Below are 22390 nucleotides of genomic sequence, written 5' to 3' on the forward strand. Positions count from 1 at the left end.
ATGGCTAATGCGAATTTAAGGCATCTTTCGGTATGCGAAGCTTTCTTTTTTCCTAAAGTATTGGTTGAATAATAACTTTTGAGTCATCCATTGAACTGATTGTACTTCAAATGCGTAATTTTGTGCAAGCAGAATAATACAGCGCTCTAACAACGGAACACTTTGTCCTGTTCTGCTCTTGTGCATTTAAATCCAATAACGGTATTCTGACGAAGAAAAAACCGCGATGAAATAAGAATCCGATTATTTTGTCGTTCGCTACGATTCAAACATATTCCCTGATATAAATTAAGGGTCGTATTTGTACGATATAACTGACCTATTGGAACGTTCTGCTCCGGTGTGTGTTCCAACCAATAAGAGCTAAACTATTTATTCGAAGATTTATGCATTTCAATCTTTGAACGGACTATAGTGAATAGTTTATAGGGATAAAAATCAGATAATGTAAAATCCAGGCATTAATAGGCTAAACCAAAGCGACACGTTGCTGAGCCACAGAGGGAAACTTCATATTTCATTGGAATAGATACTAGCCTATAATCCGTTCCTGTCGCTGGAAACGAATAAAGCTTGCCTTCGTCATCGAGCAAATTCACAGCGCCATATCAATGAAAATCTATTATAGCCCACGTTTATTCTTATTGAAACCATACAACTCTCCCTTCGTTGCAATATTGGGGACTGTTCTCGATCATCTAACAAGCGTGATACATTTCGGAAACGATGCACAACTTTGCCAGAACTGTAGGCCACCCAGGACAGTCCTGCCGTCCGCACCTCTGGGGCATCGGAGGCAGGAAATTGGGGAAACCGCAACAAAAGCCTCTGTCTTAACGTAAACAGCCCTGAGCTCTCTAACAATAAAGCTCGCTCCCTGATCCTGTCCCGTACAGTCTTTCGGGACATTCTCTTAGACTCTCGCTCGCTCAGGGTTCACGAGGTAACCAGAGGTTTACGATAATTATCGAAGAGAAATCTGGTTCAAAAATAACAGCTGTAAAAACGTTAGCTTAGACCGACCTGAACGCGGCAACGAAAGAACTTTCTGAGTTTGCAGTAATTTTCCGGTGCACGTCTATTCAAAGAAAGCCCATTAAAATAAACTTTCTCGTTTGACAAATGTTTGATGCACGGCAGAATTTGGCGATCACTTTGATTTCCATTCTCATAGAATATTTTGCGTCAAAATGATGACACGTTCCAACTAACAGGATTTTTTTTAAAATTCGTGCTGTGTTAATGGGTTTGCCGCAGGGTTTATATTGCCCCAAAGGTTATTTTAAATATTTAAAATACGAATCTGTAGATTTATGCTAATAGTACAATTTTGGTTTTCAGTTTACACAATTAACATGAAAAAAGAGATGTCCTGATGATCCATTTGGTGCAAAATGCAAAATCTATCAATATCTCACTATCTAAGCAATTATATGGTGCTCTATTATCAAAATACATAAGATTAGTTAGATCCACATTTGACTCATTAATATTATAACAAACTCAATAAATTAACCATTAAATTATTAATTTATTGTGTGAAAATAGTTTTATTTCGTCAACGCTGAAATGCATTACATTTTCCACATCTATTCAATTGAATTAAACAACAATCACATGAAACGAAGAAGCCCTCTAAGAAAAACCATGAACGTTTAATGTGACAACTGGTAATATATTTTAAAATTTTAAAACACGTTGATTATAGAGTATAAACGAAAGCAATCAACCACAGCACCATGAGAACGCAAATAAAACGACGACAGGTTAATTTCGAAATGCTGTAGGCTATTGTTGACTCGTTATATAGCCTATTCCCGTAAGAACTGTGTGTTAAAATGGGCTGAAAATTGATATAATTACTGCCAGTCAACAGGTAGCTTAACTAGCCTATTTGAATCAGGTGCATTACGCTAGCCGCTTTAGAGGGGTAAAAATACGTCTTTAATAAAGACACTACTTCATAATAAATTCTATCGGACATAAGCTACAGTGCCGCAAGTAGCCTACCAACTGATGCAGTTTCAAATGTTTTCAGCGAAGGTACAATAGCTGCCATTGTTTTCAGGAGGTCTCCGAATAAAAACGCAAAAAAGCTAGCTATGCCACGTAATCACGCAAAACTTCACCTCGCTGAGTTGATCCTTGAAGTGAAAGTAGGCTGCAGAAAAACATACTGTTTTTTATGACAACCTTTTAACAAGCAAATGTTCGTCTGCAGTTACGTCAGTTGTGTCAGTCAAATATTAAAGTCAATTTCTCTTACCCCATTTGTCGGAATATTTGGAGAAGTTACGGCAAAACGTTATGAAAAATGATTAGAAAAATCATTAAGAATAAGCTACATTTCCATAAGAAAGTAGAATGTAAAAAGCATTTCACAAACTAAATTATGGATTCACAGCGTAGCCTAAAATCCTCTTATACGATGAAACCAACAAGTTTGTTTTTTATTTATTTTGATGTTGCTTCATGCGTAAAATATTGCCTTTGATCATTAAGCCTTCAAAACATTTCAAAAACCTTTAGGCTACCCAATCAATAGCTGAGTATTGGCCGACTGATAACTGTTTCTTACTATATCCGGGGTGCTGTTTTACTTATTAGAATAGCAAAGTAGGATTTCAACACTATTATTATGGCAAATTTAAAAAATCTTTATGTAAGCCTAAGTTTTTAAAATAGGACAAACTGATATGCCATGGCAGGTCCAGAAAATGAAGAGACTTCACACAGGTGTACGTTCGGGTTTACAATTATGTAATAGTGGGCGGTGCTACAGAATGACTTTGAATGCGAGTTGCTTTTGTGGAACAGTGTCATTACATCACAGTCACCGGACCAAACTTCGGTTACAGTTAGAAGAAGGGAAATGCGGTCTTCTTTACTAGTTGTATTCAAAGTTATAGCAGACTTATCGTGGGGCAAACGATTTTAGGTTATTTTCAATATTATTTTAACATTCTTTCACCAACACGAATTAAATTCATTCCCTGTCAATTCTGAAGATGAGTTTAAGTAAATACGCTGGGTTTTAACAGTATATTTTATTCGTTGGATTTTGACGGCAGGAACAGAGAAATCATGCACTTATTCTAGATTTATTTATGTGTATACTGCGTGTGTCCGCGCTGACAGAAAGCGCAAAGGCTGGTGCGTGAGCCCCCGCGAGTCTCAGATCAGAGCCACTCGATGGTACGAGTGTTAAAGGATTGCTCTTCCGGTTATTATGATATTGGACACTGAACCCATGGAAGAATCCTACATCGACGTCGTGGGAGACGAAAACAAGGACGTCAGAAAACAGCAGCAGCACTTGTCTTTACCTGTGAGGGAGGTGAAGAACGGGCTGGTGTTTCGATCGCGCGCTGCGTCACTATCTCCAAAACATCGAGAAGCTGAGAGGGACGACGGCAGCCCCTCGACGACTTGTGCAAATGTGGGCAGACGAGGTCCGGCAGTGAAGCCTCCGTACTCCTACATCGCACTGATCACCATGGCTATCCTCCAGAGCCCAAAAAAGCGCCTCACCCTCGGTGAAATATGTGACTTCATCAGCAACCGTTTCGTCTACTATAGAGACAAGTTCCCGGCCTGGCAGAATTCAATCCGACACAACCTATCGCTCAACGACTGCTTCGTAAAAATACCACGAGAGCCTGGGAACCCTGGGAAAGGTAACTATTGGACACTGGACCCTAATTCCTCGAACATGTTCGAAAACGGGAGCTTTCTGCGTAGGAGAAAGCGCTTCAAGCGGCAGTCGCGATTCGGAATGCTGACGGAACAAGTGTTGGACCACAGTGGGCTGCCCATTTTCAGCTACGGTACTTACGCCTCTGCCGCGGCGTGTATGCAGCTCCCTGGTCCGAACATATATCCTCTTGGCGTGCACCACCATTCCAACTCGCCGTGCACTTTCACCACCCAACCTGTTCGGAACATCTTACCGGCGCTGTCTACTCTTTTTTCCCGTAATTCCTTAGGTGCCAAGGGCTTTGACCCTGCGTCCATAGCCTTTGAGCATCTTACAACAAACCGTTGCGCATTCACCTCGACATTACTACCCAATTCTCCGTTCCTGTCCACCGCGCCGGTCCAACCCACGGCGCCTCCGCATCTTGTCGGCTACACAGGAGTACCAGAAAACTCTCCGCAGCAACTCCGATCTGACAGTTAAAAACTTCAGAGACAGTTAGGCGACCAAAAGTAGTAATCGCCTGTGTGGGAAATCAAAGATGGTTTGATTTTTTTCAGGTCTCGGATTAACTGAAAATATTGATTCAGTGGAATTCGAACCGTTTTGACAATTTCATTTATTTGAATATTATGAAGAGATCAGTTTCATGGATGCAATTCCCGCGGGGTGTTGAACTGCCACTCTCACTTATACTTGCTTGAGTGACTATGGGTTGTCGGTGAACGATATTCCTTCAACCATAACAAGCTTCCTCTCCAAATAATTAAACTTTGTTTTTAAATAAACTTGGATATGGTATTTAATCAACAACCGCTGGAAAGAAATAAAGTCAAGTAAATTGATTTTGAGCAAGTTTCGATGTTCATTTTACATATGCATATACATTTGTGTCAAAGTAAAAAGACTGTAACATAAGTTGACAAGTTTGACTGAAAGGTAGATTTCATCTTTAAAATATCATGCATATGGAAATTTAAATAGTGGGCTGTGGTCATAAAGTGAGTTATTTTGGCACTACAGCCGAAATGGTGTTAATAAGTTTAAATAATTTACTTCCAGTGTTGTGCCTGACATGCATAAATGTACGGCACGCTGGTTATATACGAAATGATATAATCTCTACCAGGTGATTTCAACGATGGCGCAAAATGTTACCTTAAGCGCGCCTTCGTCATCACTGGCAACATGGGACATTACAATCCACTTTTTATCCATGAATCAAATCCATCCATATTAATTTATCATTGCACTTTCAAATAAGGACTGTTGCCGAAAATACATAATAATTTGCCATTTTATTCGACTACAAGGAACATAACTCATGCATGCATGACTTTCATTTATTATTGACTTGAAATAATACGTAGTTCCGAAGGCCGGGTTAGGCTTCTATTCAAAATATTTCAGTAAAACGAAATGCATTCAGTCAAGCGCTAACAGGAAGATTCAGATATAGCCGTATTAACAGTTTTCGTTCAACACAGATTTAGACACGACTCGAAACAGTAATACAAATACAAAGCTAATTTACACCAAGCCCATCGCATTGGACTTTCTTTTGCTAAATTAATTCTCAAACGTTTAGCATACTGTTTAGTTATTCGCGCTTGTGACTAGAACGGCTAATGCTTTTTTTTTACAGCAATAATATAATTGTCAAAAATAGTAATCGTCAAAATAGTTTCTAATTTGCGGAGACATGCTATTTACATCATCAAAGCTCATGTATTTGATCAACTGAATAACTAATATAGGCGAGGTCTATGAAATATGGTGTGATATAGGGACGTATTGCGATAATTAAAAAAATTACATTGAAATTACGTGTTTTTTTTACATTATTGCGCCCCAATTTATATACACTAATACAACAATCAAACAAAAGAAAGATATTTGAGCCATCCCTTAAACGTTAAATGTTTACAACTGCTTCTTGCAGGAAATTATCATATAACTTCGTGTATGGCGTATCAGTAAGCTTAAACCTACTAGCATATATAGGCCTATACTGATTTTCCGTAATAGTCATTCAAAGACTAATTTGCAAAACAATTAGCCCTGCAAATAAACACAGACTTCAGATATATTCCGATTTTTGGGGAATAACACATCCGTCGGTTTTGGCCCACACACTGACATTACTCAAGCCCATTTCACATGCAGGAGAAAATATGCATGACACATTTAATTTCGGAGACTGTAAAATATTCTGTCAGGGCTGTTTATGGAGCGATTTCTATAAAACCACAGTTGGTTTTCCGTTAACAATACATTCGCGAGTTTTGACATTCTGCTAAAAAATAAAACAATTAGAGTTTGCCTAATATTTACGGTGATCGAGAAGAATGAGGTCTCCAAATAAAAAGTCTGGTTTCAATGATTTCCTTTGCTCTCAGTTGTACCCATGCAGACTACGGAATAAAGGACAGCCTATTGTAAAGGAATGATAACCTATCGGCAGCTATCACTCTTAGGCGTGAAAGTACGAACAGACTATACAATTTTATGGGCGCAGAAGAACAAAAGAGTCCAAATTAAGTTTATTGCTTTAAAATGCGTTTTTAAAAGACGCAACATCATGTCGCTTGAGAATTTTGTGGCCCTTTTCTATCGGCTATATTACAATCCTTATAAAGGCTGGTGTCATTCGTAACACAAATGTACCTTCATTGCAATGGGCTACTTCACCAGCACCCAGCCACATATTTTAGATTGAGTGAATGAATGAATGAATGAATGAATACATTTATTTGACTATTTAAAAACGAGATTTCATAAGACTGCATAGCAGACAGTAAATCTTTAAAAGATAGTCGAGGATAGAAACACAATAAAGCCAGCAGGCTTATTTCCATTGTGGTCTTTAACATTCAAACATAGACATGACAAAACATCCAATACAATAGTTAGTGCAATACAAACAGATATGACAGAACAGTACATTCACCACACGACAGACAGCATACTGGCAGATAGGCAGATTATATTATCAAAACAATGATGGTTACACATCTAACAGCAATCATTTTAAGGATAGCGTAAAATTATTCTCTGATGCACATGATTTCAATTCAGAGGGAAGTTTATTCCACTGAGCCTTGTACAAAAATGTATTCTTCCTCATTAGAATGTTCAGGGGACAAAATCCGTGAGACTGCCTCAGGTTGCTTTTATCGAAGCCAGGGTATCTGTTGAACATTTTTTAAAATGTTACCTGAAATCTGGATCTGACAAGTTCTCATTATTCAGGTTTCATTTGCAAACTAAGTGGAGACAGGAAATATTATTGCATTGAAACTATACGCATGAAACCCTCCTAGTTGGATGCTTAAATATATTATACTACATTAATTTAAACCTGGCTGACGTATTGCGGACGCAAGCAGTGGAATTGCTGAGCAGTAAATTAAAACCACTATTTGGGCCTGCCTCGTGGATTTTGTCGCAAAAGATAGATGCTAAGTCGGATATGTTTAAAGAATGCGCACGTTATCGATTTGTATTTTGACATTTCACACTAGTTAAATTAAATTAGGTACATTGAGACTTCGGAGGCCCGTATCAGTATGTGAATGGACAGCTGAAAATCCATGTCTAATCTGACGCAAGGACTTAACCACATTAAACATTAGGCTATTAAGAGGTAACTCCAGGGCAACTCCACAGCTCCTGGATCCGAAAGATACATTTGATTTGCAACTCCTACCAGCTGCAAGAAGTTGACATGAAAAAATCACAAATAGGAAACCCGTTAATATGGAAGCATAATGACCCGATAGTTAAAGACATAAAATAAATAAAAACGTGCCATAATTATTTTTGAAAATTATGCATATTGACTGTTCAGAACGTAGTTTACTATACAGGGATATGTTTTTTTGTTTGTTTTTTTAAACACTATACTAATATAGAGGTTGTTAAATATGAAAAGTATTCATATTCTTGTGAAAAACACCACAGTAGAGTAGCTGTATAAGAATAATTAACTTTTAATAACTTTTAAATATAACTCACGCTGTCAACATTTTTCAATGTCACAAAAATATGTCAGTGTCGTAGGCCTATTGAAAAATAATAAACTGTGACACTGAGGTCAGACAGGACACAATGACTTCGGAAACAAAACGTAGGGTACATATAGGCCTACGCCTCGCTAGATTTGAAGACTGATTATGAAACTCAAATATATAATAATCTGTGCAATAGGCTAATTTATCCTTTCGCCGACAATGCTTTGACGACTAATCTTTTCATCTTATCTAAAATAAACCAGCCCTATGTTTATGGAAGCTTGACCACAAGGGAATCTGCCACATCAGATTCAGTTTTACAGTAAACTGTTACGTGTGTTTAGTCGTTAGGGAGGCTGCGTGTGTGGTTACGAGTAGCATATGCCTCGTATGGGTGGCCGGGACTCAGAAGTAACTTATTTCCTTAGTTTTAGCTACAACTGAGCGCTGTATACAGTACAGGTGAAGATCTCCAAGCTGAAACGCGCGGTGCGCTGTGGTAGAAGCGCTCGACGATTCAGGCTAGCAAAGGATCTCAGCTGCAGTCTTGAGGAAGGTGGTTTTGAGCAAAGATTTTCAACAGCAATTTAAAAACAACGGAAAAACAACCGCTTAAAAGCCTCTGATGAATGAATGAATGAATGAATGAATGAATGAAGCATTCCATTTATATAGCACTTTCTCAGATGCCAAAGATCCTGTTTGCTAAACTTCCTCAGTGCATGTTCATACAGATAAACCAATGTGAGATTCGACTGAATTAGGCCACGAGCTTACAGAGGTGTATTCCTAATGTACATTGGTCCTTGGACTTGTCAAGACAAGAATTATCTAAAGTTTAAAACTGTGTGTCTCAGACACACAGAATGGGACTTTGCTTTCTGTACAGCAGATGTGCAGGAGATCTGGAGAATGGCAAATGCACTCTCTGGTTCTCTGAGTATTCCTTACTCTGCCCACAAGCATCATTGTAGGGCAGGTGATCATAATCTTTATATGACATGAATTAGTGTGACTGCCCATGATGAAGATCAGTGGATCAATGCAGCTCCTGCTCTGTGAACAAGCTAATTTTGCTCTCGCTGTTCATCCTGGGATAGTGTGAGCAGAGAGCTTCACCACCCCCTGAAATACACACACAGAAGATGGAAACCAACTCCAAGCACACCTCTTCTCTCTTTCAAGATTCCTTCTCATGGTACGTTCTGGAAAATGAGTCAATCCTTTGACTCAGTTTTTTACTGTGATCTGCCTATGCTAGAATGACACATACCACAGCCCTGGCTGAAAGCAACCATAAGCTTTAAAAGAATTACAAGCGTCAAGCTGCTTCACATCTTAGCTCAAATCTGACATCATGCACACGGCACACCACAATATTATAATTTAAGTGAAGTAAATGGTTTTACTGATTTGACAAAGTATATTAATGGAATACTCTACAGTAGCAATGCCCAGTTTTGCCAGCCTGGCCCAGAAATCTACATTTTCTGGTCATACCTCTGGAACGTATTCTGTCATGAGTACCAACTGTTCTCAAGCAGCAGTTTATTCACACATTTTAACACCAAGCAGGCAAGGCCACCAAAAAGAGGGAGGAGCACCATGGATTTTTCTTCTCTTGCCAGTTCCGCCACTGAAGTGGACATTTTTTTTTATCTCTCAATTAAAATGTGTCCATTTGTGCTGATATCTGCCCCTTTATCCCCACTGTTCATTATCCCCACAGCATTACATATAATACTATAAATAATACTGTTAATCATAAGAGTATGTTCTTTTAAATTGCTAGTGGCTGGATCAAATATATACACAAACCTACACGCAAAGCTAAGCAAAGCAAAATATAATTTAAGCCTGATAGGATTATTATGTAAATGGTAAACAGATGGAGTTTTGGTTTGGTAGCATACTAAGCCAAGGATTAGTTCCCATATAAAATCATCGAAATGCACGTAGATGAATCAGCCTGCAGATCTCTCTCCAAGATACGTATAGAGACACACAAACACACAAACACACACACACACACACACGCACAAACGTACGCACACATGCACACACAAATACATGCGTGCGCGCACGCACTCACACACACACACAAATACGTAGCACACACACACACAAACACAATGTCTCCCTCTTTTCAACTGTCATGGTCAAAGTCATTTCTGGCGAGCCCAGTCCCCTCACACTTATCCTCTGTTCAGTTATAAATGTTCTGGTCCCATTTGCATGTCACACCCAGAGACTGTAAAAAACACCACAAGCACAGGGCATAGGGAACACACCGCCACACCGCCCTGCGCTGTTTGAAAGCCCTCACACTCTCCCAGGATTTATGCGCGCGGGTGGGGAGACAGGACCGCGGCCGTGTTTTAGGAGCGCGGGACCCCCCCAGAGCGCTGACAGATGACAGCGACATGCAGCAGCAGAGCCACCCAGAAGGCAAATGAGCTCACACTCGAGCCCTCCAGAGAGAGTGAGAGCATGTGTGTGTGTGTGTGAGTGTGAGGGTGTGTGTGTGTGTGTGTGTGTGAGAGAGAGTGTGTGAATTAGGGTGTGTGAGAGTATGTGTGAGTGAGGGTATGCGAGTGTGAGTGTGTGAGAGTGTGTGTGCGTGATTGTGAGTGCGCGTGTGTGTGCAAGTCAGTGAGTGAGAGAGAGAGTGACTGAGAGATGGAGAGGGAGATTGAGAGAGAGTGAGAGATGGAGTGGGAGATTGAGAGAGAGAGAGTGAGAGATGGAGTGGGAGATTGAGAGAGAGAGAGTGAGAGATGGAGTGGGAGATTGAGAGAGAGAGAGTGAGAGATGGAGTGGGATGTTGAGAGAGAGCTATAAGCGGACATAAAGAGAAATGGTGAACATGAGGTGTAAAAGCATCACAGATAGGGAGAGTAGACGGTGTGAAAACGTAAGAGGATAAAACAAAACAGAGTTGACAATGGTGAGAAACCATACAGTCCCAGGTCTCACAGCAATTCCCAAAAGCAAAAGACAATTCCAGTGACCTCAACACTCCTAACCGCTTAACCCCTCACCCACCCAGTCCCTGTCTGACGTGTTCTTTAAAAACACCAGCCTTCCTCCTCTCCCTTTCCCTCTCCCTCCTCCTTTGACATGTGATTCCAGAAATGTTTCCAGTTAAGTCATTACCATACCAAAACACAAAAAAGGATGTTTAAAAAGCAGAAAAACACAAAAGTACAACATCATTCCTCACTATTGTGCAAATGCTACTCCAGGTTGTGTGACATCATGCAGCAAGTCAAATCCCAGATTTCTGCTGGGGCCAGGAATCACAGCCTCATTACACAAGATGAAATGGACCAACAGGCTCTCTGCACCATCATAACCCACAAAAAATTATGGTTTTAATGCTTATCCAGCCATTATATGTTTCACATTGGGTGGTATTCTGTATGCCTAATGCCTTCCCCTGTTCTCTGCTGGCTCCCTGCTGGTCTTTTGTTCTGCGGTGCCACTCTCTCCACTGGCACCTTTCACCAGGCCACACAGCCTGCCACCACCTGGCACTGCCCAGGTGGAATGGGGGGGGGGGGGGCCTGCACAGCCACAGAAAGGGAATGCTGGAAGACGGCCTGGGAAGCACGCTCACGTGTGCGCGCTCCGGTGTTTTTTGTTTTTTTAAACACGCAGCTGTTTGTAGGAGCGTTACCGGGTCGCTTTGAAGCGAAATGTTCGAGCGCTGTTTGCGCACGCGGCGAAAAAATCTGAACACTGCCGTGTGGTTTGAAGAGAGCAGTTAAATTATTTGGCCTTGCCGTTTTCTGCTCCATTTAATATATGTTCGGGTATGAGAAAAGCGATTTCACTTGTCAATATAAGGCATTTCCTCAGAAATCAAGTTTAAACTTTCCAAGTGCGTAACCTAATCACCCATACCGGCATCCGTTTATCCATATTCAGTGCATTTTGTAGTGGTGAATTACGGCTTGGAAACAGATTTAAGAGGAGCTGGATTTTGGAGAGTGTACGAGATGAGAAAAACATGGATAGAAACAGACGGAAGGGCTCCACAAAAACATTCGATTGTCATTCAGCTCTTTCCTGTTGGACCAGTCGTGTCAATTTCTACAACTGTGTGCTTTTATAGTAGTAGTAATAATAATAATAATAATAATAATAATAATAATAATGTCAGTGATAATTATTCTTATTATACAAATTATTATTTAATTAATACAATTTTTTGCATTCATTTGCATATATGTGTTAGTAATATGGCTTAATATGCAACCTCTTGTTACTAATACTGCTTAATATGCAACCTCTTGGACCATGTATCATCATTAGAGGTAGAAAAAGGAGGAAGTTGAGACACACTCATGGGCGCATGAAGAGCACCACACAGGGACCTGAACCCCGGGCTTCTTGGTCAAGAGCTGCGAGGGTGCACCGGTGAACCACGGGGCGACCCGAACTACTCACTGCGCTCCCTTCTGCTCTGGTGGTCCGCTGCAGGCTCTATTTCTTCCACTCGTTTCTCTCTCTGTTTTTTTTTATAGCAAATACAAAATTGTTCCCTAATTCTCTGCTGCTAGAGGGAGGTAATTTGTGGCTTTTGGCCGAGTATCTCAAGCTGCAAATTTGAAAAAGCTGCTTGAGGAAGTGATTTTCTTTCTCTTTCTCTCTTTCTATCTCCCTCTCTGAATCAAAACAGGATTACAGCCTGGCCAGAAATGATTCATTGACTGCTAATATTTTTGTATTTTAAACATCAGTTACAAACCCATCTGTTCACTTAATACATATTTAGATGTATGTCTCCATATATTCTCTAAATATTCGCTTTAGTGTGAGGTAAGTGCATTTCTCTTAAGGATAACAGATATTAGACGACACCGAATGTAGCTGACAATGGGAAGCTCTAGCTTTCCCTTTGCCACATACTCAAAACTGGACTTCATTGGTGCAAAAAGTTCTTTGTCCGTTTGCTGACAGAGAACGAACAATGCGTACAATCTATTACAGATGCATTCAATCCATTACAGAACGAACCTGGTGAAGGAACACCCAAAACGCATTGCCCAGAGTTTTATTGCCGCAGCCAGCTCCACGCGAGAGAAGCATGATTGTGCAGAAATGTTCTTTTTATTTTAGATATTGGACAACATTTTTTGGTTAAGTTTTAACACTTTCTGCTTAATGCCTATAGGCATCATTCTTGCTGTTGTGCACATGTAACTATTACTGCTCGTGTTATGACGTTGAATGTACTTTGCTATAGCAGACTTGTGCTTTGCTTGTGCTCTGACATAAATAAATCACAAGATCTTGAGAGTTTCTTAAATGTATAATTCTGGGGTGTGCCCTGGAAACTTAGTGGATGGTATATCTGCAAATCCCAATTATTTAACATTAAATCCATTCGAAAAAGTACTCTAACTGGAGTGATTTGAGTCAAAGGCTTAGTTAAAGTGGTGTACCTGCAGTGCCTCTTCCTGGATGTGTGCCTGCAACCCCACCCATTATGGCACCCTGGTTCCCACTCACGTGCTCACATACACCATAACTGGACACCCATTTGGCAGGAGGGCAGTATGGTCCACCCTGACCCCAACGCTAAAAGGTAAATTTCAGCTTTTTGTACACAGATTCTCTCTGTCTCACACTGTAAATTCTCAATGCTGGTGAAACCAGGCCGCCTTTTAAACACCATGCCTGCTTTTTCACTCCCCCAGCAGAGCAGTTAGATAAGTATGTAAACACAAACAGTGGGACACTGCAAACATAAATGGTACACTGCACATTAAATATGCACGGCTCAGAGGGAAAATAAACACATATCCTCAGTACAATTTATGTAGACGAATAAAATGACCATTGTTCAGATGCTTGAATCAGTAATAAAAAAATGAAACAAACAAAAAAACCCACCACTGTAAGAAGCTCGCCACCATGCTGTATTAGTGGTATTAGTGCACTGTGGGAGACGACTGAACTCATGTCAGGCACAGGCACATGCGTAGTCCGTCACCCATCTGCTATTTGTAATTGATTGATAAGAACAGACATGCAGTTTGGTATGCTGAAATTAGAGGGGCAGGGTAATCCACAGAATGACTTTTGTTGAGTGGTATGAAGCAGTCGCTGTTTAGGTCAGAAAGTGTGCTTTTCTCTTGCTGAATAATTTAGAGCAAACCCATCACATAAAATGTCCAACAATGGAAACTACAATTTAAAAAACACCTTTCTGGCCTTTAACCTGCTCATGGGAGCGCTACATACTGTGGATGCAGCACCCCCAGGCCAGATCAGTCATGAGTGAATTTAACAAAATAATAAACAGAGGTCATTTTGCAGAGCATGTCTCACACGAACAGTCACAGTAATAGCGTATTTGAAAACCAAAAGATTGAGGACCAGTGGAACACCTTTACAGTTAAAGTTAGGACTTTTGAGCATGATGTCCTAAAGCCAGACTGACGCAGAACAACCTGCTTTTGGACCAGCCACTCAACAGAAACTGCACTCCTCTCCATTAGTAAGGCCCTCCACTGCATGAGGATGAAGATGGTAGCAACCAAGATATGTTGCACAAAGGGCAATTATGGTCATGGGATGTCTTTATATTTTTGACTTCTGTCTAAGAGGCTCATAGATGAACTCTGTTAGATACCCATGGGATCAATTGAAGTGCACTTCGCTGGAGTTCAAATCTCCTGTTAAACAGAACAGGAACAACTACCAAAAACTGTGGAACGAGGATGAGCTGTTCCAGTTGTAATGCAGTCCTGTGGTCTTGAAGTTTAAGCCTGAGGTTTGAACTCCAGCTTAGCACACTGCAATGGACCCCTGGGGTTCTGGACTGCTTGCATCTTATTTTCTTACCTGAGGCTACAGATTGAGCAGGAGCATTACTGACCTATTCTTCCAGGTGTCAGTCAGCCGCCAGTTTAGCAGTGTCTCCAAAACAGGCAGGTGTCCCCCAGACACCACAGGCCCTACAAAGTAAAAGGCGACATAAGAAATGATATCAAGTGATATATGACTTGCTTGGTTTCACACGTCGCAATGAAAATGTGTCTTTATATGAATGTTAGCTTTATATGAACACAGCCACTCAGAAGGACTGAGAGGCTAAACCTGTGTGGAACCACATGATGAACATATCATGAGCATCTCAAGGATATCTAAGGGATAGTAGTGGTAATCTTGTAATACCTGAGGGATACTCTTTTTCTCCATCTGCCCTATGGTTCACGCACTCAAGGGCATTGTTTAAAAAAAAACCCATGTTTAAAATCCGTTCAGATTAGATTTCACTGGAACAGAGTCTGCCACCTTGAGACTGAGCAAGAGACTTCTTTTGTCTTTACCCAGCTGTACAGTAAGCTGCCTTAGATAAGATATTTGTAATAATACTGATGCTTTTACAATTTATTAGTCATAGTCATAAGCTGATAAATAACAGAAACATCACTAATACTAAAAAGAACAACAACAACAATTATCATCTTTTGGTATTATTATTGTTACTTCGTAAACAATCTCTTTGCTTCTGTGTGTGTGTATGATTTAAAGTCTCTAGTTTGCGCACTGGCTCAGTTTGCTCTGCATCTCTGGCTATTAAATATAGACGCATTCTCTGGCTTTCCAGTGGAGCCATGCTCTAATTTAATAAACTAGAAATACAGCAAGAGGGAGGAAAAAATAGACAAATAGATATGTGCAGAAAACCCAGATTTTGCCAAAAACAAAAACATAACCCCAGTTGAAAGACAAAAGCTGAAGCCAGACATATGGTGGCCATATTGGCCACAGATTTCCGATCACACAGATGCAACTCTTCCTCTCTTTTATGAAGGAGGGGGGTAAGGGGAGACCACTACGAAAGCTTTTTGGATGCAGCGGAGGCTGGTTTATGTCTGTTTAAGGCGTGTCGCCTGTCTGACCCAGCCAGGGGGAAGTTCTGGGAGGAAGGGTTTTTTATTTAGGCAGGAACCGAGTGACGTGGTGGACAAGCCTGCACATGTGAGGGGCTTATGGTCTGACATGCATGTGTGTGTGTGTGTGTGTGTGTGTGTGCGTGCGCGCGTGTGTGTACACAGCTCATAGCAAACACACACATATTCCACTCCATGTCTGACGAAATGAATCATTTATTACCTGTTTGTGTGTGTCTGTATGTGCGTGTGTGTGCGCGTGGGTGTACATAGCTCATAGCAAACACACACATATTCCACTCCATGTCTGATGAAATGAATAATTTATTGTCTGTTCGTGTGTGTGTGTGTGTGTGTGTATGTCTGTCTGTGTTTTTAAGTCACTCAGGATAACAGCAAACTAATATAATGAAATGTTTGTGTATCTTTGTGAGTATTATATTACATGTGTGTATGTATGCACACTCTGTATCTATTCATAGCATGTATCCATAATGTACTTCAAAGTAGCCACAATCTGTCTTGTTCTTTTGCTTCTTGTCTCTAACACATTCTCCCATTACTGTCCCTGTGGACTATATGAATCAGAACAGATGAAATCTAACAAACCCACATTAATCAAACTCATATGTGCAAAAATCTATCTAAAACAGAATCAAACTGATATGGAATCAGCCAAATGTGTTGGGAATTTGGAGAAATAATATTATTTTTAAAGGTAAAGTAGAAACCAGCACTTTCCTCAAAGGGAAAGATGCAGTAAGAGACAGATAAACCCCTTTTAGGATTTGTGCTGGGTATATGGTACTTGAAGTTCCCCCAGTATCATTTGTTTATATATACTTATGTTCAGTATCCCGAGTTTCACAGAAACACACATCTAATCCCAGATACGCATGCACTAATCTACTGAGCTACCAGTACTCACACTGCACTGAAACTGTGCACAAGTCTACTATTTCCTGGAAAAAAAGCACAAATTTAGCTCCCCAGGGAGCAAGTCTTTCATCATTACAAACATACACAAACACTGCCAGAAATGTGTGTTTTTCCCCATTTGCTGTTGGTGCTACGGCTTTAAGAACCCATCAACAACATTTCACGGCCGCCTTCTGTTGGGGAGCCGGTTCTGCACTGGCGCACCAAAAACCCTCGCTTCTTTCCCCGCAAAGTCTCTGTGTCACCGTTCCCCGCTGTCACTCCCTCCCCATTTGCAATGTGCGCTCCCGCAGAAGAACCACATGACGAATCGGAGCTCTATTCCTGGGCCGAACGGACAGCTGCCTTTCATTCTGCGCCCGCCCGCGTCTGAGGGGCGTTCTGCCGTTCGGAGCTCCAGGCCTGCGCTCTCCGGCCCCACCGTGCAGACCGTGGCGGTCCGGGACAAAGGCACCGTAGGGGGCCGTGCACACACATCTGCGAAATCAGAAGGACACCCCCGGGTTCTGCAGTCAACAACCCTCCACTAAAAAAAAAAAAAAAAACAATCCAGCGAGGCCAGTTTTCTTGTGGGAATTCGTTTGGGTTTTCAAATGGGAAAGCCGTGACAAGATAATGTCTCTCTAAACAAAAAGTCATTACGTGCCCAAGGAAAAAGTAATTTTTCCTTCCCCTTAATTTGATTTGAATGGTTCTTAGTGCGCTGGGCCGCAGCTTGAGTTAATCACTGTCAAAGTCACTCATTTTGTTTCCTGTTATGTCTCTGTTGAGTGGGAGGCAGTGTTGGCCTGGCGTTTAATTTTAGGGAGCCTTGCTCGTAACCTGAAGGCATACTACTGTTATAGGAAAATATCATAACATTACTTGACCACTTCAATAATCCATCAACAGATGTTTGTCTCTGTATAAACCATGTCTATGTATGTTATCTGCAAACAAAACAAATAATAAAGTGAAACCTTTAGCAAAGTTGTGTTGATCTGTGGAAGCCGCAGGGCTGTGGGGCTCTATAAATTTTCACGCACAAGCTCCTGGGCCACATATCTATCCAAAGCACTGGCTCTCAGTCCAAGGTAAAATGCTCAGTGTAAACTGAATTAAAAGAGTTTGAGCCAAAGGGGGCTCAAATGTAGCCTATCAGAGTAAAATTTACCCTTATCAGAGTTTATTTAATACTGAAAATCTGACTGTGCCGCACATATGGTGTGGTGACACGCCCTGTGGTTGGGATGGAGCCCTGACCATGCCAGTGCCAAACAGCCTCGGGAAACAGTCCACTGCCGAGCAGCTTCACTCCACTGTTTAGTGGGCAGTTTTTCTCAAGCACCCCAGTGAGCTTGTGAGTTTAGCGCCAGGTCTTGTGAGTTTTGTATCTTTGCTCCGTTGTCACACTGTGCTTGTCAGAGCGGCCATTTTGTGATATTGATGGAATAGATCAGAAGAGTGAGGACATCCAAAGCGGTGGACTCCAGGGTAGCTACTTGAATTCAACCTGGATGGTTCAGAAGAGGTCTCTAGGATAGGTCCTTAAGAAAGCGAACAGTTTATCTGAAAATAAAGCTATTTACCATGTGAACAAGATTGAAACTATTTAATAAAGTACCGAAATTAATACACATATTTCTGGGGGTGGGGGGTGGTTGTCTGTAGGCACTTTTTCAAAGAAAAGAGAATACAGGGAGGCTGCATGGTGCAGTCAGCAGGGCGGCTGACTCTCAACCCATAAACAAATCCCGCCGTGCAGCCAGGGGTTTGATTCCCCTCCACGGCACTTCCTGCACTGTCACCACATCTTTATCTATAACCTTGTCTGACTTCCCCCTGCTTGAATAAAGTGGGGGAAAAAAAACATATGGAAAGCAGATTTACCAAAAGTGTCCCTTATAAAGCGGATTTATCCAAAAATCACTGCCCTGGGGTGTATTTTTCTCATAAAGCCTCCCCTTAAATGGCTTTCTAATTTACAACTAATAGAAACCCTCATCCCAGTCCCAAGTTCAATGGAAAGAATCTAAAGTTATATTGGCCTGCCAACTCAGTGACCAAGCCACAGCATCTGTTGAATATTCAAACATAGTTCTAGGCTTCAGCTCCTAAAAAAATAATAATACTGACTGCCCACATACAGTACAAAGCAAACAGCACCCGTCAGTATGTGTCTGTTCTGCCATTAATCACATATCCCCCCAACCTCCTCCAACTCCCCCTACCCCAGTGATTTTGGATAAGGTGGAGGGGAGAGGGGTAATTAGTCATCAGATTAAGCCATCCTAACTTCTTAGTGACATCCTGTCAAAGGTGTTATGGCAAAAAAAAGTATGAGAATCCCACAGCCCCCCCTCCCCTGAAACCTCATCCCTGAGCCCCCAAAACCCTCGCCGCAACACAGATAGAAGCCCCGCCCATGTACAGGTCATAAAAACTTAGCCAAGACTCTCTCATGAAGATTTGACCCTACCCCTCCCACTATCTTACAGATATTTTGTGCAAATCTGATAAGACTGTGCCACTACACGGTAAGAGAAATGATATATTATATTAAGTGCACAGATACTTAACAATGATGTACTCAGCAGTATTATAGTAACAACACTGGGAGCATAAATCAAATGGGAGGAGGAGAACAAAAAAGGAGCTATAATTTGGTGTAAAGCTATTTTTGCGATTGTTGCTCATTTTTTTTTTTTTTATTGTTGTTTTCGGGTGATTTCCGAGAAGGGCTGTCTGGACTGCAGGGGTATATAAAGAGAGAGAATGAAAAACAGGAAGTGAATAAAGCATACCGCACAGAACCACGTAGGACACATCAATTAAGTGATCCTACAAACAGTTCCACCATCTCTCACTTTCATTCCCTCACCCTTTCCCCCTCTTCTCTTTTCACCTCCATTATTACTCTCTCCCTCTCTGTCACTCATTCATCACTTACACTCCTCTTTCCTTCCTTTGCGTATGATCCCTCTTTCTCTTTGTCTTGTTCTGTCCTTTATTCAAAAGTAGTTCCCTTCCATTTCCTCTGCTCGCCTGTTCCCTCGAGTATGTCAGATACAGAGCATGAGTTTGTGTGAAAGTGAGAATATCTGTGCATGTCTGAGACAGAGCAAGATAGCATGCTTGTGTGTGTGTACATAGGGAGACAGTATGTGTGTGTGCAAGAGAGAGAAAAAATGTGTGTGTGCACGTGTGTGTGTACACGTTTGATTGCACATTACAGGATCATTTCTGCAGATTTAGTTACTGCTTCCACTGGCATGTCCCTGCTTGCTCCTCCAGATGTGAACAGGCTCTAGATGTCCCCAATGTATAGTTTTCTACGTTGATTATTTGACAGATATACTCAAAACTGTAGGTATCATATTTCTCTGAGTCAAAGGATGACTGTGTACTTGGCTTGTCTTCAGAGGAAGTAATCATTTGGTATTGTAAAACTGGCTGGATTTCTTACAAGATTCTAACAAAAGGCTATGCAGCATACAGTGTAGAAAATAAAGATATTAAATTACACTTAACATACAATATATGGATTCAGAACAATATTGTCTGTGTTCCCTCAGACTACTGTTTGCACTCAGTGTTTCAGTTTCGGTAGTGCCTTCATTTATTTTTAAAAGAATTTAATAACTTTGGCTTCTCTAGAAACTGAGTGTTTCTTAGGCTTCCATCAAAACTCTGTATGACTTAATTGTATTGTATGTAACGTGTGTGTGTATGTGTGTGTGTGTGTGTACACCAGAAAGGATGTGAGAACCCTAAGTGTGCGAGAGAGGTGTAGACCTAAATTTTCTTACTCAAGTAATTGTCGTTTGCTCCTCGAGACACTGATTAAGTTATATTTTACAGCGCAAATGCACTTTGTCTGGGTTGAACGGAGTCTCCTCTTTTGTGTAGTGAGAGATAACGATAGACTGCGTTGGTTGGGTTTGCGCTAATTCTCATTTGTTTTCACATTGCAAAACGAGATTTGATTGTGATACATTTCCAGCCCTCCATTAATAACCCCAGGATGTCTTCATGAAGAAAAACTAACGTCAAACGCCTGGCACGACGTGAACACACGCATCAGTACTTCAACAGAACGTTTTAATGCATATTTTTACGTTGCCAGCGACACATAAACAGAGATGAGTTAAGCTGTTTTTCTTAGTGTAATTACAATATACTGCATTGTTTCCAGGCGCACATCTTTTTCGGATTATTTCTCGTTAATTTGCTTTCATCCTGCACTTTACAAGGCTCGGCTATGAACACACGGCCTGTCAGCGTCCGTAAAGCGGGACGAACTCTATATGCGCTGCGCCGTGAACAATCACAGCCACACACGCTCTGGCTCCAGGGAGGGATGTCAAAACGCTAATCGGAAAAACATGCGGACACCAGATTACGTTGCAATGTCTGCATTATCAGAGAAACAGAAAAGAACCGTGTGCACGGGCAGGTTACCATGTTCTATAGCTTGACTACTGTCGACAGGCCATTCGTACAGATAAGCGTGTACTACTCGAGCGCTTGAGGTGAGGTGAGGTGTGGGCCATTACTCACGTGCCACTGTAGTATCACATTCGGGGTTCAGAAAGTCTACTGCTCCACCCACTTAGAAGGGCTTTTTATGTCAGAATGAAGTATGGAGTATTGGAGAGCACAAGATCTTTCTTGTGCGCTGAACAAGGCACAGACAATGCTGCCGAAACGCTGGGTTTTCTTTCGCGTTTAATACATTATATCCAATACCATCGCCATGTCAATGGCTCCCTAAGTGATGACCTTAAAGCACTTGACCAGTCTGCTACCTACCTACTTTTTGTCGTCGTGTATTAACTATTTTCACGTTGAACAGAAAATAGTCCATACGAGCATTGGCAACTGTCGGGAAGAGTGTCTGCCCACCTGTGCAAAATGCATGTCTCGTGCAGCCAGGCAAACGCGCTTTTCAAAGGGGCCGATACCCTGGCCAGGAGAGCATGCTTTATCGATACATTCTAGACACAGCCTGGACATTTAAGAGAGGCGTGGCGATGCTATCACAAACAGTGGCAAGGTGGAAAATCCAGGTCTTCAAGTTTCAATCACCTGGAGTTCCTAATTAACACAATTCTTCAACTAGGAGGAAGAACTAATCAGTGAAAACCAGGTGGCTGAGTTCATGAGTAAAATAAACACACGGCAGGACTTTTACTCTCTGTCCCGTGGACTTTCCATCTCTGTAACAATAGGCTATGAACACACACGTGTCCAGACAGAAGGCACGGGAAGCTCCTTCACACATCAAAGATGTTTGAGCAACACGTTTCTCAGAGGAAAGTTTCGTGAATTATAATTTTTTTTAATACCTCAATTCACTGAGTAACCCTCTAACTGCAGCTACTTAAATCAGCACAATATTCTTTCCTCCTCGTGTGTTCATCACCACGGTAGATTTCGTGCAAAATTTCCGATCTTCGCTTCGGTTCTATCTGGAAGTCGATTTAAAAACATGAACATTTTTCCATGCTTTTATTTCCTCCTATGTCTCCTTCTTTCCTTTTAAAAGTGCTTCATTAAATTTTCAGGCACATTACATGTTACAAAATCCACATCATTAAAATATTTACAAATTCAAAAGAGTCCATGACTTTTGTTTTGTTTTGTTATACTGCTCCGCGCATGACCTCTCTGTCTCTTCCACACGAGGGCATGTCAGTGAGAGATGCGGGCGTATCACTGCAGGTGAGGAGGTGAGTCAAACAAGTGAATTTATTTAGCCTAGCACTAGCCAATTTTGCTTTGGCATGTCAATTACATTCATAACTTAATCGAGTAGGACACAATTAAAACAAATGTTACATTCATACAAC

At 41.2% G+C, this 22390-nt stretch overlaps 2 protein-coding genes across 2 annotated transcripts in view; one reads left to right on the forward strand and one right to left on the reverse strand.

Moving 5' to 3' along the window:
- Positions 1-14616, reverse strand: part of LOC118216463 (microtubule-associated serine/threonine-protein kinase 1-like) — a 60212-nt gene extending 45596 nt beyond the window's left edge. The window contains exon 1 of the mRNA XM_035397630.1: positions 14600-14616. The gene's annotated coding sequence lies outside the window, so the exon portion shown is untranslated. The remainder of the gene's footprint in view (positions 1-14599) is intronic.
- zgc:162612 (forkhead box transcription factor) lies at positions 2934-4507 on the forward strand. Its single transcript, XM_035397635.1, is given in 2 exon segments — positions 2934-4116; positions 4118-4507. Coding segments are annotated over 2 exon segments (969 nt in total). The 5' UTR covers positions 2934-3229; the 3' UTR covers positions 4200-4507.
- Positions 14617-22390: the final 7774 nt, after the last annotated feature.

Source organism: Anguilla anguilla, chromosome 17 (genome assembly GCF_013347855.1).
Source record: "Anguilla anguilla isolate fAngAng1 chromosome 17, fAngAng1.pri, whole genome shotgun sequence".
NCBI classification, from domain to species: Eukaryota; Metazoa; Chordata; class Actinopteri; order Anguilliformes; family Anguillidae; genus Anguilla; species Anguilla anguilla.